Source organism: Hypanus sabinus, chromosome 25 (genome assembly GCF_030144855.1).
Source record: "Hypanus sabinus isolate sHypSab1 chromosome 25, sHypSab1.hap1, whole genome shotgun sequence".
NCBI lineage: Eukaryota > Metazoa > Chordata > Chondrichthyes > Myliobatiformes > Dasyatidae > Hypanus > Hypanus sabinus.
In genome coordinates, this window is record NC_082730.1 from 50,118,381 (window position 1) to 50,137,815 (window position 19,435).

Sequence of the window (19,435 nt, forward strand, 5' to 3'; positions counted from 1 at the left end):
GTGTTGCATTTATGAAATTGATGAACTCCTGCAGAGAAAACGAAATTACATTTCTGCATGCAACAAAAACATTTTGACCTCCGAAAAAAAGACGTTGGGTTGAAGGTTACTTTTAAGTAAAATACTCGACGTCTATTTGAGTCCTTCTTGTATTTATGAAAAACGCCAAACTTAAATTTGCCGCCAGCAGCAAACCAAAAATAACGTCAGCCAGCTGTCAACCTGAAAAATAAAAGGACTATTTCACTGAACAATGAAAACATATGAATATACGTTAAATAATAGGCAATTAAAATATTTATCATCCTTGTTCAGGTTGACTCACACCTGACAATGCAGTCGTATTCAGTAGGGATGGATCGATGCTTAGGGAAGGATAATGAACTCTCTGAACTCACAGAAGCGTTTCCCAAACGATGTTTGCATTGCGATGATTGCAGAATGTAAATACTCCGAATTTATCATGTCGTGACCTTGTTTGAACTCTCTCAAATTGGGGAAGTGAGACAATGTGCCTTTCTGTAAATCTCTGGCAAGCACTGTCAACTTGCGCTCGAATGCCAAAACATCCTCCAACATGTGCAGGGCTGTACGTCCTTACCCCGTTGAAGAGCTGTGTTCAGCGTGTTCAGGTGCGCTGTCATGTCTACCATGAAGTGTAGCTTTTCCAGCCACTCTGGCTGTTCCAGCTCAGGAAAGGTGAGCCCTTTGCTGCCCAGGAATGTTTTCACTTCTTCCAGACACGCGACAAAGCGTTTCAGCACCTCCGCTCTGGACAGCCAGCGATAAAAACACGTTGTAGCGGTGTGCTACAAGCAGTCAGTAAACTGCAGTCAAAGATAGCTTTATTTGAACTAAACAGCCTTGCTTTTAAGCCTCCCTCAACCCGCCCCCCATGGGCGCGGATGCTGCAAAAGACACGTACTCACAAACCCCCGTAGGCTATCTCCCTTAGCCTGAACGCTGGCTAATTGTGAGCCGGTTCGGATGTGTCAGGAAATGGGTCGCCCGCCACAACGTCTTATTTAGATTGTACAAGATCACAATAATCTTCAAATTTAGATTTACATTTCAAAAACTAACAAACTAACATAAAATACATTTTAATTAAATACTGACCATGTAGCGGTGTGCTACACGCAGCACTAAAATTACGACACGGAGTCGGTAACTGCAGTCGAAGGAAAAAACTTTATTCGAAATCTTCAGCCTCACTTTTAAGCCTCCCTCAACCTGCCTCCCATGGCGCAGAGGCTCCAAAGCTCTGTGCTCGCAAACCCCCGTAGGCTATCTAATTGTGAGTCGGTTCGGATGTGCCAGGAAAAGGGTCGCCACAACCAATTATTTCCCAAAGCAACAGGGAGCCACAGCACAGACGTAAAAGAGCCACATGTGGCTCCGGAGCCGCGGGTTGCCGACCCCCGGTCTAGGCTGATACTCTGGTGTAGTATAGGGACAATATTGCACTTAAGGTGAGCTGTTTAACTGAAGCTATTGTTCCTCTCACATGGATACAAAAAATTCCACAGGACTGCATTGAAGAACAGGGAAATGTTTTCCCCTTTCCTGGTCAATGTTTGTCCCAGAAATGGCATTGGCAAACCAAGTTATTTTAATATTCATTTAATATCGGAGAAATGTGTACAATCTACATCCTGAAATTCTTTTTCTTTGCAGACATCCACAACAACAGAAGTGCCCCAAAGAATGAAAGACAGTTAAGTACATTAGAACCCCCTATTCCTCCCTCCCACACACAAGCAGCAGCAAAGCATTGTGCTTCCCCCACCCCCACCCACCCACAAAGAAGCATCTGCACCCTCCAGCCATCACGCAGGTAATTGCAAAGACCGTGATCTGCAGTACAGCCCCAATTGGACGTGCCACAGCCTGGCTGTCTCTCTACCTAAAGGGCAAGAGGCGTGTCCCCTTTCACAATAAGTGGGGAGACACAAAACAAGTTGCTGATTTATGGTGTTAAAAGTCTGTTGTGCCTTCCCTGCCCCCACCCACTAACAAGAAGAGAGAGAGCAATTCACCAAGTGCAGAGTCTCCACCAGCAGATCTGCTGTTGCCAAAGTTCCAGTTTTCTCTCGCGACACTGGCTTTGAATCAGCCTGTCCACAGGGCCCCGAAGGCGTGCTTGTCTTCCAGGCTGTGTCCGTGGGATATGGAAAAGCAGCCGGCCGTGAGCGCAAGGAACTGGAGGCTGAGTGTCTCCAGGCCAGGGATTGTAACAGAACCCCATCCACCCGGAAAGGAAAAGGAGAGGTAGAAATTAAACTGTTTGCATAGATGAATGTGAAGGAGACGCAATATAACACCATCGTGGCTCCACCTATACTTTATTATTTCCTAGCTTTTGTGGGATCTTGCTGTACTCAATTTGGATATTGTTTTAAATGCTTTCATAGTGGCAACACTTAAAGCATTTTATAGATTACAGCACACTTTGTATCAGCTAGGATAATGAAAAGCACCATATAAATCAGTTGTTTCTGTAAAGTTTAAACTTTTCTAAGAGCTGAAGTCAGACTGTTACATTATTTTTAATAATACACTATAGCATTTAATCTTTGGTACATTTTACATCTGGATCAACTCTGCTCTGGAGTGTTGGTGGGTTTATTTTGTGATGTCATGCTTATGTAACCTAAAAGGGTTTTTAACACTCTGGTTTTTCCCAACTTATCCAGGTGACATTTTAAGTTAAGGCTGATACAGAACTGATGACATTCAAGAAGTTGTGGAAACTGACAGTTTTGTCGTCCACCAATTAACAAGAGTTAATGCATTGTAGAGGAAGTGCAGTACCGGAAACTAGCTTTGTTGATTTTGAAATGTAACATCAGCCCATTTGACAATATTCTGTGAGCTCTGGAAGTGGAATTTTAAAAGTGATCAATACTTTCTTATTCAAAGTATTTATGAAGAAATTTCATGAACAATGTATGTAGTTTGTAAACTTGCATAACTTGTGCATACTTTAACATCACTTGCTGTTTGTTCCTTTGTGACCCAGAGATCTTATCATGAATTTCCTGTAACATTTGATGAAATGCACAAGTTGGTAAATTGACAGCCCAGTTTCTGTTTGTACAACTTAATATATTTGAACAATTATAGTTTAAATTATCTATTTGTAAATCTGTTGTTTTCTTAAACTTTCACAGATTTTTTCCTGGAAAAATTAAATGAAAGAGATACTAAGTTTTGAATTTGGCTTGACTGGGATGAGAAGAAATTTTTCAAAGTAATTGGAATCCCTATATTGTATGTCTGCCATGTTGCCTAGTGCTATTTTTTTAAATATTTGTGAGGTTTAGAATTTTTTTGTATGTGACAGGTCACTGAAGTGCTGCAGAAATGGTACATATCTGATTACATTACTGAGAGCTATAGGCACTTCACTAAATTAACTGTATTAGTCATAGGCCCTCAGTGCCAGTGGATATACTGTAGATCTTGTATTCTGACTTATTTCTGGAATCTTTTTTAAAAATTTATTATTTTGTTAAAAAAAGAAGTGTTCTAAAATAGTAGTGGTTAGTACAGGGATATGATACAGAAGTCACTAAGCCAGAGAATAAATAATTGTGGACAAACTAATGGTAGGTTGCCAGCCAAGTCTCCTGGAAATTCCTGGAATTGGACAAAAATGAAGATTGATTTCCAGGTAACTTCTGTGAGTAATCCAGGGTAAATAAGTCATAGCTGAGAAAGATCTTCATTCTGATGTGGAATTGATCGTCATTTGGACCAGACGGATATGACAGTAAAGCTAAAATTTTACTGTTATGCAGAGCTAATGCCTCAATCAGGGTGCAATGTTTTCATTAGATAGAAGTGGGAGAGTGAACTAAAACACAATGCAAAGTAAATGGCATGCCACCTCTGGACGAAACAAATCAGAAATGGTTACATTTAACATGTTCATCTGGGATATTTGACTATGCCATTGGCCAAATATCTGAGAGCTGTGATGCAATTGTGTAACACTTTCTGACCATTCCGATGCTTCAGCTGCATCTCTGCATCCATTGCTTCTGATTCTGAGGAGAAAGCCAGTACCAGCAAAGAAACTGGAAGCTAAGAAATTCCTTACTGCTCCTATGTGAAAGGGGCAGTACAAGATTATGAGAGAAAAGCCAATGTGCACAGGAAATCCCCAAACTGCATTTTTGGCATGCTGAAATGGCCCATAGAGGCAAGGCAAATTGTTTGACAAGTTGTGCCTGCAAATCTATTCCTTTCATCTTAGTTTGAGAGTAGTACCAGTTATGGTGACACTCTGTATCTGATTTACTAGATTGTACCCGTCCTCTCACTCGTATCATATAGAACCTCTGACACCATATCAAAGAACATTGTCCCCGTCCTCTCACTTGTATCATACAGAACCTCCGACACCATATCAAAGAACATTGTACCCGTCCTCTCACTCGTATCATACAGAACCTCAGACTCGATATCAAAGAACATTGTCCCCGTCCTCTCACTCGTATCATATAGAATTTCAGACACCATATCAAAGAACATTGTCCCCGTCCTCTCACTCGTATCATATAGAATTTCAGACACCATATCAAAGAACATTGTACCCGTCCTCTCACTCCATACCATATAGAACCTCCGACTTGATATCAAAGAACATTATCCCAGTCCTCTCACTTGTATCATATAGAACCTCCGACTTGATATAGGAAGATAAGAAAAGGAAGCAGGTCAATTGGCCTGTTGAGCCTCCTCTGCCATTTGTTAAGACTTTGTCCATGGATTCAGCTCCACCTACTTGCCTTTTCCCCATGACCATTAATTCCTCGAGTAAGCAAAAAACAGTTGAGGGTGAAGTGTTCAAGGGGAACATGAGGAATTTCTTCACTCAGACAGTGGCAAGAATGTGGAATGAGCAGCCAAAGGAAGTGGTGGATACAGGTTCAATCTCAACATTTAAGAGAAATTTGGATAGGTACATGGATGGGAGGGTTATGAAGGGTGATGGTCCAGGTGCAGGTTTGATGGGATCAGGAACAATAATAGTTCAGCTGAGCCGTAGGGCCTGTCTCTGTGCTGTGAGTCTATGGCTATGTAGTGTGTATTGTTGGGCCCTTGTATGGACATAATCATTCAAACTAGTGCACAGCTTCTGATCATGTGCCCGAGATGGTTTTTTAGAGGAACATGTGGTTGAGCCCACTAGGGGAAAGGCAATTCTGGGTGGGGTGTTGTGTAACGAACCAAATGTCACTGGGGAGCTTAAAGAAAAGAAACACTTTGGACATAGTGATCATAACATGTATGAATTCATCTTGCAGTTTGAGAGGGAGAAGTATCTGTGTTAAGAGGAATTGACCAAAGTTCATTGGCAGGGAACAGTAGCAGGATGATGGCAAAACAACACTAGCTGGAATGTCTGGGGGGGAGATTTGAAGGTGCAGGATAAAGACATCCTGAAGATGCGTAAGTATTCTACAGGCAGGATGACATAACTGTGGCTGATGAGGGAAGTTGAAGACAGCATATGGAGAGGACAAGTAGTATGGCAAAGATTAGTGGGAAGTTATGAGATTGGGAAGGTTTTAATAAACCAACAGAAGGCAGTAATGGGGGACAAAGAAATGGCAGGTGAACGTAAATACTTTGCATCAGTCTTCACTGTGGAAGATGTTGGCAGAATGCCAGAGGTTTAAGAGTATTGGGGCAGAAGTGAGTGTAGTTGCTAAGTTTCTAAGGGTAATTGCTTGGGAAGCTGAATTATCTGAAGGTAGATAAGTCACCTGGACCAGATGGACTACATCCTGGGTTCTGCCAGGGCAGCTGAAGAGATCGTTGAAACACTAGTAATGATCTTTCAATAATCTCTGAAACCATTCCAGAATCTAGAGGACTGGAAAACAGCAAATGTCACTACACTCTTTAAGAAGGGAAGAAGGCAGAAGAAAGGGAATTACAGGCTTATTAGCGTGACTTCAATACTTGGGAAGATGATTATTAAGGAAGAGGTTTCGGAGTACTTGGAGGCATATGACAAAATAGGCCAAAGTCAGCATAGTTTCCTTAAAGGAAATCTTGCCTGACTAATCTACTGGAATTCTTTGAAAAAGTAACAGGCACAATTAGGCAATAAAGGAAAGCCAGTGGAAGGTGTTAACCTGGATTTTCAGAAGATCTTTGACAAGGTGCCTTACATGAGGCTGTTTAACAAGATAAGAGCCCATCATATTACAGGAAAGATACTAGCATGGATAGAAGATTGGCTGACGAGCAGGAGGCAAAACGTGGGAATAATGAGGGCCTTTTTGGGTTGACCGCCGGTGATTAATGGTGTGCCATGGAGGTTGGTGTTGGAATCTCTTCTTTTCATGTTATTTGTCAATGATTTGGATGAAGGAATTGATGGCTTTGTGACCAAGTTTGTGGATGATATGAAGATAGGTGGAGGGACTGAATGTTGTGGAAGCCGGCAGTCTGCAGACAGACTTTGGACATATTGGGATAATGGGCAAAGAAGTATTAGGTGGATTATAGTGTAGGGAAGTATATGATTGTGCACTTTAGTAATAGGAATAAAGGTGTAGACTATTTTCTAAACAGCAAGATAATTCAAAAATCAAGAGTTGCAAAGGGACTTGGAATCCTTGTGCAGATTCCCTAATGATTAATTTGCAGGATGAGTTGGTGATAAAAAAGGCAAATGCAATGTTCACATTCATTTCAAGAGGATGAGAATGCAGAAGGAAGGATGCAGTGCTGAGGCTTTGTAGGGCATTGGTCAGGCTACACTTGGAGTATTGCGAGTAGTTTTGGGGGGCCATTATCTAAGAAAAGATGTGCTGACATTGAGGGTCCAGAGAAGAGCCAGGAGAAAGATTCCAGAAATGATAGGGTTAATGTATGAGGAATGTTTGGCTTTGGCTTTGTACTCACAGGGATTTAGAAGAATGAGGGAGGTTCTCATCGAAACCTATCGAGTATGAAGGGTGAGTCTAGGATCAGAAGGCATAGTCTGAGTACAGGGATGTCCATTTAGAACAGAGATAAGGAATTTCTTTAGCCCAAGAGTGGCAAATCTACGGAATACATTGCCACAGACAGCTGCAAAGGCTAAGTAATTGAGTGTATTTAAAGCAGAGGTTGCTCGGTTCTTGATTAGCCAGAGCTTCATAGGTTACAGGGTGAAGACAGGAGAATGAGGTTGAGGGGGAATAATAAATTAGCCATGATGAACAGGTTCAGTGGGTGAATAGCCTAATTCTGCTGCTGTCTTGTGGTCTTTGCTGAAATGCTGCCACATAACTACCGAGAGGTACGGTTGGCTGCATCTGTAACAAAAGTAAATTTCTATCGTCAGTTTTTAACCATTCTTGATTAACTAAGCGGAAGGCCATTCTTTAGTTAGAGTACCACATCTAAATGATGTTGTTACTTCTGTCTGAATTTTAATCTGTGCATGTCCATGTGATGAAGCAGAGTTTCCCCCTCATAATCATCCAAAAATTAGTAAAATTATGTCACCCTGCATTTTCAGAACTGTCTGGTATTAAGAATGTATTGCCCTCCCAAAGGCATCACATTTAGATTCCTGCACATGCCCTGCCTCTGTTTACATGTAAGTAGATGGGTTGCAATTTGTGTTGCAAACCACTGCTGGCCCACCAGCCTCTGAATTCTCATGTTTGCAACCAGTTCAGGATTTGAGAAAGGTTTTGTACAGGCCTACAGCACCACTGGGGTTTCCCAACAAGCACTGCACTTGGCTACTATAGCTGATGAAGCTTGAGTTGGTGAATGAAAGTATTATTGGGTAAATACAATTGAGAAGTTGGAAGACCCCACACCTTACACTTTTTGAAGTACGTCCAAGAGAGAGCATGCACCCTCCCTCACATTTTCTAGTGTGTTATACTCCATGCACTGTACATCAAGAGACCTAAAACTAGTAATCAGCGGCTTCAGCAGATGCTGGAAATCCAGAGCAGTAAACACAAAGTGCTGGAGGAACTCAGCAGGGCCTGTGGAGAGGGATAAACCTGTTGAGGTTTCAGGCCAAGACCCTTCATCGGGAAGAGAAAGGGTAAGGAGGGAACTAGAATATGGAATAGAGAGATGAGGGAGGAGAAATTACTGGAAGTCAGAGAATTGATGTTCAAGCCATCCGGTTGGAGACTTCAGATGGAATATGAGATGTCCCTCCAATCCGAGAGTTGTCTCATTGTGGCTTTCCTAGTGGCTCCCTATTTTTATTCTACTTCTCATTCCCATTCCATCTTGTTGGTTCATGGCCTCTTCTACTGCTACGATGAGGCCACCCTCAGAATGGAGGAGCAACACCTCATATTCTATTTGGGTAGTCTCCAGCCTGACAGCATGAATATTGATTTCTCCAATTTCTGGTGATTTCTATTCTCAGACCCCCCCCCCCCCACCTCATCATCTGTCTTTATCCATTCTGCATTGTAGCTCCCTTCTTACCCCTTCTCTTTCCTGCCTATCACCTCCCTCTAGTGCCACTCCTCCTTCCCTTTCTCCCATGGCCTGCTGTCCTCTGCTGTCAAATCCTTCTTCCTTTGAGCTTTACCTTTTCCATCAATCACCTCCCAGCTTCTCAGCTCATTCCCACTCCCCCAACCACATACCTTCACTTGCCAGCTTGTACTCTTTCCCCTGCCCCTGCTTCTGCACCTGACCCCTTCCCTTTCCTTTCCAATCCTGATGAAGTGTCTCAGTCTGAGACATCAACTCTTTATTCCCCTCTGTACATGTTGCCTGTCCTGCTGAGCTCCTCTGGCATTCTGTGTTTGTTGACCGAAAACAGATTTCTTGGAAATGTTTCGCCACGCTTAATTTAGGGTCATAGAATCATAGAAAAGTACAGCACAGAAACAGGCCCGTTGGCCCATCTAGTCTCTGCTAAACCATTTAAACTACCTTTTCCCATCGACCTGCACCTGGACCTCAACCTTCCATACCCCTACCATCCATGTGCCTATCCAACTTCTGTTAAATGTTGAAATCAAGCTCACATGCACCACTTGTGCTGGCAGCTCATTCCATGCTCTCAACCCGTGGAGTGAAGAAGTTTACTCTCATGTCCCCTTAAACTTTTCACCTTTCATCCTTAACCCATGACCTCTGGTTGAAGTCCCACCCAACCTCAGTGGAAAAAGCCTGCTTGGATTTAGCTTAACTCTACCCCTCATAATTTTGTATACCTCTATCAAATCTCCTCTCAATCTTCTGTATTCTGACAAATACAGTCTTAACCTATTCAGTCTGTCCTTATAACTCTGGTCCTCCTGACTCAGCAACATCCTTGTAAATTTTCCCTGTATTCTTTCAACCTTATTTCCATCTCTGCTGTAGGTAGGTGACCGAAACTGCATAATACTCCAAATTAGGCCTCACCAACATCTTGTACAACTTGAACATAACAACCCAACTCCTGTACACATTACTTTGATGTTTGATGATGAAAGCTTTCTTTATGACCCTACTTACCTGTGATGCCATTTTCAATGAAGTATAGATCTGTATTCCCAGATACCTTTGTTCTACTATACTCCTCAGTGCTCGACCGTTCGCTGTGTAAGGCCTACACTGATTACCTTTGTTCTACTATACTCCTCAGTGCTCGACCGTTCGCTGTGTAAGGCCTACACCGATGACCTTTGTTCTACTATACTCCTCAGTGCTCGACCGTTCGCTGTGTAAGGCCTACACCGATGACCTTTGTTCCACTATACTCCTCAGTGCTCGACCGTTCGCTGTGTAAGGCCTACACCGATGACCTTTGTTCCACTATACTCCTCAGTGCTCGACCGTTCGCTGTGTAAGGCCTACACCGATGACCTTTGTTCCACTATACTCCTCAGTGCTCGACCGTTCGCTGTGTAAGGCCTACACCGATGACCTTTGTTCCACTATACTCCTCAGTGCTCGACCGTTCGCTGTGTAAGGCCTACACCGATGACCTTTGTTCTACTATACTCCTCAGTGCTCGACCGTTCGCTGTGTAAGGCCTACACCGATGACCTTTGTTCCACTATACTCCTCAGTGCTCGACCGTTCGCTGTGTAAGGCCTACACCGATGACCTTTGTTCCACTATACTCCTCAGTGCTCGACCGTTCGCTGTGTAAGGCCTACACTGAATGGTCTTACCAAAGTGCAACACCTCGCACTTGTCTGCATTAAATTCCATCTGCCATTTTTCAGCCCATTTTTTTTCAGCTGGTCCAGATCCCTCTGTGAGCTCTGACTGTGTTCCTCACTCCCTAACCATTAACAAGTAACACTGGAGCTGAACTGTGTAGAAAGCCAGAAACCGGTTAGATGCAGAGCGACTCTTTCATCTTTTTAGAATTTTTTTTCTCCCACTCAGTGAATATTATTGCTTGTGCTGGAATAGACGAGATTGACATTCTGAGATTGCAGTATCAAACAGAAGGCTGATGATCCAGTCTTCTGGCTATGCTTTTATTTTTGCCTGAGCTAATTGCATTTTAGTGTAACCATGTTAAATTCATGAAGTCTCTTTATAACTAAAGTCTTTATCCCAGGTTGGCAATGATGCTTGTACTTCATTTTAAGGTGATTGGAGGAAAGTATAGTGGGGATGTCAGGGAGAGGTTTTATACACAGTGGTTCATGCATGGAACACCTTTCTGGGGTTGTGCTAGAGCCAGATACATTAGGGGCATTTAAGACCATAAGACAACAAGATGTAGGAGCAGATTTAGGCCACTAGGCCCATCAAGTCTGCTCTGCTATTTCATCATGGCTGATCCATTTTCCCTTTCAGCCCCAATCTCCTGCCTTCTTCCGGTATCCGTTCATGCCCTGACTAATGCAGAACCTATCAATGCCTGCCTTAAATATACATAAAAACTTACCCCCCACAGCTGCCTGTGGCAAAAAATTCCAGAGATTCACCATCCTCTGGCTAAAGAAATTGCTCCTCATCTCTGTTCTAAAAGGACATTCCTCCATTCTGAGACTGTGTCCTCTCATCTTGATCTCTCCCACTATATTTCCTCTCCACATCCACTCTGTTGAGGCCTTTCACCATTCGATAGATTTCAATGAGGTCACTCCTCATTCTTCTGAACTCTAGTTAATCCAGATCCAGAGCCATCAAATGCTCTTCATATGACAATCTGTTCAATCCTGGAATTCTTTTCATGAACCACCTTTGAACCCTGTCCAGTTTCTGTTGCAAGTGAGGCCTCACAAGTGCTTCATAAAATCTAAACATTACGTTATTGCTTTTATATTCTAGTTCTCTTGAAATGAATGCTAACATCGCATTTGTCTTCCTCACCACAGCCTCGATCTGCAAATGAACTTCTAGGGAATCCTGCACTTGGACTCTCAAGTCCCTTTGAGCCTCAGTTTTTTTGTATTTTCTGTCCCTTTCATTTCTTCTACCAAGTGCATGACCAAACACTTTCCAACACTATTCCATCTGCCCATTCTCCTAACCTTTCTAAGTCTTTCTGTAGCCTCTCTACTTCCTCAAAACTACCTGCCCCTCCACCCATCTTCAAATTGTCTGTAAACTTTGCAACAAAGCCATCAATTCCATCATCGCAATTAATGCAAAAAGAATCAGTCCCAGCACAGACCCCTGTGGAACCTGTTGGAAGGTAAGCAGTTGATGTTTCAGATATGCAATGTAGAGCATTGCAATTTTCCAGCTTTTCCCTTGACTTTACCATATTCACAGAGGGGTGGATGTGTGACAGCAATATGTGAACCAGTGTACTCTAAAATCCTCAAATACATCAAAATAATCAACTTTCCTGTTGCTCATTAACATTTTGTCAGTGTTTTCCAAAATTTCTTTTATTATTCCTTCCATCTTTAGAAGTGGAATTATCCATTTTCTCTTTGATAGATGAAACAAATTCTGGAATGGGATGTAAAAACTGAATATGTACAATTGATCAATATTTTCTTACAACAGCATTGGAGGCCATTACAGACCATCAGGTCTGTCCCAAACCCTGGTAATTTTACATGCAACTCATTCCCCCGTATTCAGTCCATCAGTGACAGAATCAGAAACTAAATTGTATTTGACATTTAGATTGTAATCCTTCATTGAAGCTTGATGCTGTTTGATTGAAGGGTTTTCTTGAAATATTGGCGCAAGAGTTGAAGATTGTGTCACAGCAACTATGGTTGCTCTGACTACAAAGATCCTAAAGTCCCTGTGTATCTAGTTCCTCTTTTCAGACATCTGATGCTTTTGGATTCAGGAGAATCACCTGATGCTAAGCAGTCACAATGTCATCAAGTTTGCCAATGTCATTGGCTGAATGGACGATAAATCAGTAATTTTAATTAACTAAGCACACAGAATGTGAAGCAAGTATTGGAATATGTATAAGATTAAAATAAAAACTAAAATATCATAAACTTATTGTTTAAATTGAAATGCTCACCAAAATCTTTCTATAACCATTCTGTTTTGTTTTACAACCTGTTCTTCAACATAAACCTTCTAGGTAGTTTTGGTAAATTTTTACTTACTGTTTGGTTTTCCTATCAATATTCTACATTAATTTAACTAAGATCATTGGTACTTCTCCTTGGACTTAGTTATATTGCTGAACTAGATAAAATATTAATATAGAATGTTCAGCAGCAATTAATTATCTTTTCCTTTATATTGACTCCATTTTCAAAGTGACATCAGCCAATTACTCTGACTCTCCAATCCACTTTAATGACATCTGTAATTATTGTTGATCAAAGCAATTGAAAAAAACTGAAATATTTCCTTCTACCAGTAAGGCAGTATTGTTATCAGTGTGACAATTTAATGTTTCTGAGCCACTCCTTCTTATTATAAATCCTCTGTTCTCTGCAAAACTCTTTCATCAATCTAACTTAATTCAGAGAAACTTCTGTGGATGAAGGCAGTAGATGCATGTTATTTAGACATGGGCATTATCTGTGCATTCCTTGCACCCACAGATGGAAAAGATGGAAATGGTGTAAGGGGTGATTCACCTCTACCACCAAGTTCTAATTTAGACCCACTTAGTTTCTGATTAACATGTCGTCATTGTTGGTCTGGAAGGAGATGGAATCTGAGTATCTATAAGTGTCATTTTATAACTGATAGAATTTTGGTATAATTTTTGTTTTACTGTTGGAGACATTAAAAACCTCTGACTGAAGCATCCTGATCCAACTTATCTTTTAAAGGTAAAATAGTCAATGCATTATATTTACTATGAGTAAGAAACTGAAGAAAGGTGAACAGTCGTCCATGTGGTTTTCATTTGAAGTAGAGGCTTTTTGTAAATTCTGAGTCATTCTTTGTGCAGTTGTCAAACCACACAAACCTTTTTTTTTACAATAAGGCTCAGTAGTTCCTGTTTGAAACGATGGATTGATACCTGGTAAACTTTATGTGCCCCCCCCCCCCCACATTGGTAAGACCTGTTGTAAATTGGGGGACCTCCACTCTATCCGCCAGAAGTGGAACTTCCTGGTGGCAAGCATTTCAATTCGAATTCCCATTCCTGTTCCAAAATGTCAGTCCAAGATGAGGCCACTCTCACTCTCTGGGTAGCCTCCAACCTGATGACATGAACATCAAATTCACCTTGCAGTTTAAAAATATCCCACCCCCTCCTCTTCCATTCCCCACTCTGTCCTCTTACCTTTTGTCACCTTCCCATCACCTCCTGTTTCACTTTCTCCCACGGTCCACTCTCCTCTCCTATCAGATTCCTTCCTCTCCAGCCCTTTACCTCTCCCACCCACCTGGCTTCACCTTTCACCTTCGAGCTATCCTCCCCCAACCCAACCTTTTTATTCTGACATCTTCTTTCCTTTCCAGTCCTGAAGAAGGGTCTCTGCCCAAAGCATCGACTGTTTATCCATTTCCTTAGGTGCTGCCTGACTTGCTGAGTTCCTCCAGTAGTTTGTGTGTGATCCTTTATCTCACGGGGTTAAGGATGAATTGCTCCAACTTCATTTCTGTGGGGGTTCAGATGTCAATTCAGGATCAATGGGCATTCTGGAATGTACACTCTAAGGCTGTTTACACATTACCTCCATCTGTCTTCACTGTAGAGACTGGGACTTCAGTGCCTTTTCACGAAGATCCTACTTCATTTTACAAACCTGGCATCCAGTTAGTCCACGAGGATGTTGACATTAGTTTGTCCATCTGCCAGTGAAGATTTTGCACCAGTGCTTTGAGGTGTAGGTTGTACCTAACTTCAAAGTGTATAAGAGGGAAGAGCTTGCTTTTCCTCATAAGTCTTGAGCTTGCTGCTGGGTTTGATATCTTAATCCTCATATACATTTATCCTCAGTCACCCTAGACTGATACTTGGGAGGCTATGTTGGGTTTTATCTTTGTTATCTGTGTTTGTTGAGAGGTGATTCCTGAGATGTAAATTTTTCTCTGTTCTCAGCATGGATTTCTGATTGAGGCCCATTCTTTTCCTTGCTCCAGAGGAGTCAATTTTGACTTGGAGCTCAGTATTGAGTGCACACATTAGCAAACACAGTTTGCATGCTGTGAACCAGTGACTGAAGCTGTCGTGAGTTTGGCTGTGGAATGGAAATCACAAAAGTTGCACTGTTTCATGCTCATCTGTCTCCATTCTAGCTGGAAGATTGTTGGAGCTGAGGTGCAGTATTGTAGCAAAGAAGATTAGGAAGAGGGTTTAGGACAATGACCTAACCATCACTTGAACAATTTCTGCACTAGGACCAGTTCTATGGTTAATCTGTCTGTTAGGATCACAGCCAGCATTTTAAATACTTGTATTCCTGTGAAAATCGAGCAAAAATGGTGAGTTTCTGAGAATAGCCAAACTGGAAAAGGGTTCTATGCTCTCTTGTTAATATGTGTTCATTGCATGATATAGAACATAGAACATAGAATAGTACAGCACATTACAGCCCCTTCGGCCCACAATGTTGTGCCGACCCTCAAAACCTGCCTCCCATATAATCCCCTACCTTAAATTCCTCCATACGTGGCAGGACAGCTTGTTAATCTTTATCCTGCTTTTCTTACAGAAATGTACAGTGCCTTTCAAAGGTATTTAGCTCAACCTTCACATGAATGAGCATTACAACCAGGGTAATACACACGCAGTCCTGATAAAGGGTCTTGGACTGAAATGTTGACTGTACACTTTTCCATAGACGCTGCCTGGCCTGCTAAGTTCCTCCAGCATTTTATGTGTGTTGCTTGGATTTCTAGCATCTGCAGATGTTCTCTTGTTTGTAATCACAACCAGGGATTTTGATCAATTTAACTGAGAATTTTTATTTGTGAATTACATGTTCATTTTTTCACAGTCGAGCCCAAAAAAAACCACCCAGGGAAAATTATAAAGTGTGAAAGACTAAAAGACTGAAATGTCAGCAGTTTAAAAGTATCCCCTCTCTCCCCCCCCCCCCCCCACTTCGCTCAGTACTGAGTTGAACCACCTCTTGCAGCTATTACAGCCAATAGTCTTCTTGGATAAGTCTCTGTTAGCTTTGCACAATGTGTTGGAGCACGATTTGCCCATTCCTCCTTGCAAAGTTGCTCAAGCTGTGCCAGGTTAGTTGGGTAGTGGTGGTGGACAGCAATCTTGAGGTCTTGCCAGAGAAGTTCACTTGGTGAAGGTCAGAGCTGTGGGCCACTCAAGAATGCCAATTTTCTTCATTTGAAGTTGCTGTGGCAGTGTTGTTGTCCTGCTGCAGGTTGAACTTCCTCCCAGTTTAAGTTTCCTGGCAGGGGCCAGCAGGGTTTTATCCAAGATCTCTCTGTATTTAGCAGCACTCATCTTTCCGTCAATCCTGACCAGATTTCCAGTCCCTGCTGCTGAAAAGCATCCCCAGAGCATGATAGTGCCTCCGCTGTACTTTACAGTTAAGGATGGAGTTAGCTGGCTGATGTGCAGTATTAGATTTATGCCATACTTACTGCTGAATACAGGGCCCTGCTGGAGGACTTCATCAAACGGTGCAAGCTGAATCATCTGCAGCTCAGCATCAGTAAGGCAAAGGAGAAGTTGATGGACTTTAGGAAGACTAAACCTGCACTGCTCCCTGTTACTATTGATGGTGAGGACCTACAAGTACCTGGCGGGGGGGTGGGGGGGTTGCACCTGGATGACAGATTTGAGTGAAGCACCAACACAGAGGCTGTGTACAAGAAGGGCCAGAGTCACCTCTGCTTCCTGAGGGGACTGAGGTCCCTTGGATTAGGCAGGCCTCTCCTTCGCATGTTCTACCAGTCTGTTGTTGGCAGTACAATCTTCCATCCAGTGGTGTGCTGGGGCAATAACATCAACATGGGTGATGCCAACAGGCTCAATAAACTGATCAGAAAGGCTGGTTCTGTTACAGGTCAAACGGAAACACTGTAGAACAAAGGACCTTATGGAAAATTCTGGCAATTCTGAACAAAGCTTCTCACCCTCTGCATGCCTCCTTGGCTGAACGGAGGAGCACTTTTAGTAATAGACCAGGACAACTGCACTCCTCCAAAGAGCACTATACGAGGTCATTCTTGCTTTTGACCATTAGCCCCTATAATGAGTCAATCTGTAGCTGAGGAAGTGATGACCCCTTCTGTTAGACTGCTTGAGGTAACTTATTTTTTAAATTCTTTCTTGTTTCTGTTCTAATATATGTATATCTGTGCACTTGTAATGCTACAGTGACACTGTAATTTCCTTTGCGATCAATCAATAAAGTATCTATCTTGGTGTTGATGCCAAAGAGTTCCACTTTAATCCCATCTGACCAAAAGACCTTCTTCCACATCTTCACAGTGATGCTTTGCACAGTCTTTAAGGGCCAGGACATTTTTTTTAGCCAGGGTTTCTTCCTTGCCACTATTCCATAAATACCTTTTTTTTCTTGTGCAAGGCCTTAGAGATTATGGAGCCATAAACTTCATCTCCAGTTGCAGATACTGACTTTTGCAGCTCCCTCAGAGTGACTGTTGGAGTCCCAGTAGCCTCTCTTAGGAGTGCCATTCTTTGGTGACCAAGTTTTGGAGGGAGTGGGGGGGGGGGAGGGGGAGGCTGATCTAGGCGGTGTAGCTGTGGTTTCATAATAACTGTAGAACCGCACTAAGCCCCAAGGTATGTTCAGTGCCTTTGAGATGGTCTTGTATCTTTCCCCAGATTTGTGCTTCTCTATTATAATTTCCCTGACTCATCTTGAATGCCCTTTCGTCTTCATTTTGGTTAGGTCTGTTGAAAATCTACTATACGGGGGTGGGGGTGGGGGGAGGATTTATTCTTATGAATTCATTGAAAACACATGATTCTCCAATTTTCTGCATCAACAAATTGGGTCTGTTCGGAAGGTAATTCCACCTGATGGAAGTTTGTATAGTACTTACAATTTTGGTTTTTAATTTTTGGTAAATTGTTGAGAGGTTTTGGAATTTTTCTTCAGATTTGACATGATGTCATGATGTACAATGTTTTGTAGGTTAGCTCAAAAATCCTACTTCAATATATTTTAAATTTAGAAAATGAGACAGTAAAATGTGAAATACTTTTTCAAAGCACTGGAAATGGTATTACATTCTTAATTTCCAGAGCTGCATAGTGATTAGGAAGTTTTACAGTTATCATTTTAAGGTAATTGGTAACCTTAGGTAACTTCTAAGTAAGTACATGTTCGGCACAGCCTTGTGGGTCGAAGGGCCTGGGTTGTGCTGTAGGTTTCCTATGTTTCTATATTTAAGGAAATACAAGACATGCTTGAGATTAATTTTTCTAGAATAAAAACATGGGAGCTCACCTGAAAGAATTCGTTATTTAAAATTTTAAACGATGTTAGTATGGTAGACACATAGAAGACATTTTGCACTTGTGGGAGAGTATTGAATATTAAAAGTTAAAATTCATGAGGTAAGATGAAAGTCAATGCTTCTGTATTTTCACTCATGTAAGCCAATTTTATTTGCATTTGAATTGTGTATTTCAGTTGCAGAATTTGTGCAATGTTTGCTACATCATCAAATTCTTGCTAAACAGAAATACCTGCCCAGATGCAGAACACTGGGTGAAACCTGGAAGGTCAGATCACTGCTGCTGACATGCATGAATCTGGATACCTTGTATGAGTTAATTGATTTCAAGCCAAATCATGATAAGCCCTCACTGCCACATGAGTTGAGAAATGGAAGGTATTTGTTACCCTCAGGCCCCTCAGCTCTATTCACGGCATCTGCTGGAAGCACGTAAACTGTACATAAATTACACACCTGCCTAATGACTAAAGTGGGGTCACTTTTTAGTTTTTCTCAGTTATAGAATTGGCTTTGCACTTTGACAACACATTATACACATGAACCTACTTTGCTTTCACCGAATTCAGTGGCTAGTTGATCCACAATATTCACTTTGCTACTTTCTGTGAAGCCCAACTTCTATGTTGCTCAATTTTCCAATGATTATTGTTGTTCTCCTCCATGATCTATGTTAGTTTCATCTACGCCACTTGCCACTGAACATCTTCCTGTCTTGCCAGCTTTTATTCATTTTGGCCTCTGCTGTGGATTCAAAAGATGAACGAGCTTTCATCGATAAAGCACCTATCACAACATCAGGGCTTTGCAGTGTAGCTTGCTGCCAATAAAGTACCTGTATGTTGTAACTGTGGTGGTGTTGAGGAATGTAGTGGTTCACTTGCCCATTCATAGCAATGAACAAAACTGATTGGTGAATCTGCTTGAGTAATGTTGGTACTGGAATAGGTAACATTCAGGTCCAAGGGATTTTTCACATCTACCTCAGAGGATAGATGGTCCTTCATTTAACCTGCGACTGAGGCACTTTCACGTGTCTGTACTCAGTCTATAATATACTTTTGTTGCAGCCTGGTTATTGCAGTGAGAGCTAGCCCTGAAGCCACGATGGCTTGAACTTGGTATGCAGTGTTATCACTCACTGGCAGACACAGAGCAATGCTAAGAAACCTGCTTCATGAAGTCCTGCAGGTTTGCTGTGATTGAAGCAGAACTAATACCATTGCACGTGCAATAAATACGGTTTACAGTGATAGAGCGTTAGTAATTGATTGGAATTCTGAAAGGAACTCTGTGTTTATTGCTATCTTCCAGGTCTTGTCTCATAATCTGTGTACTGTGCTGCATATTCCACATGACCCAGTGGCACTTGAAGAGCATTTCAGAGATGACGATGATGGACCTGTCTCCAGCCAGGGCTATATGCCGTACCTCAATAAGTACATCCTTGATAAGGTAATCCTCACTTCACTAAGTGTTGTGCATATCCTTCGTCATTTGTGTTCAATCTTTAATATTTAGGATTTTTCTGTAAATGCTGTTAATCCGGGGAATGTGAAATTATTGTACTGCCTTGCTTGGATATTCGATTGGGCAGTGGAGGAAGAGGCCTTCCTGTCCAAATTTTTGTCATGTCGCT

The 19,435-nt window shown here is 41.9% G+C and overlaps 1 protein-coding gene across 3 annotated transcripts in view; it reads left to right on the plus strand.

The window, feature by feature from the left end:
- The window catches only part of LOC132381227 (differentially expressed in FDCP 6 homolog), a 180,286-nt gene that overhangs the window by 19,817 nt on the left and 141,034 nt on the right, over positions 1 to 19,435 (plus strand). For all 3 annotated transcript variants that reach the window (XM_059950576.1, XM_059950577.1, XM_059950578.1), the window contains exon 2: positions 19,111 to 19,251. In XM_059950576.1, the coding sequence (XP_059806559.1) occupies positions 19,111 to 19,251 (141 nt within the window). The remainder of the gene's footprint in view (positions 1 to 19,110; positions 19,252 to 19,435) is intronic.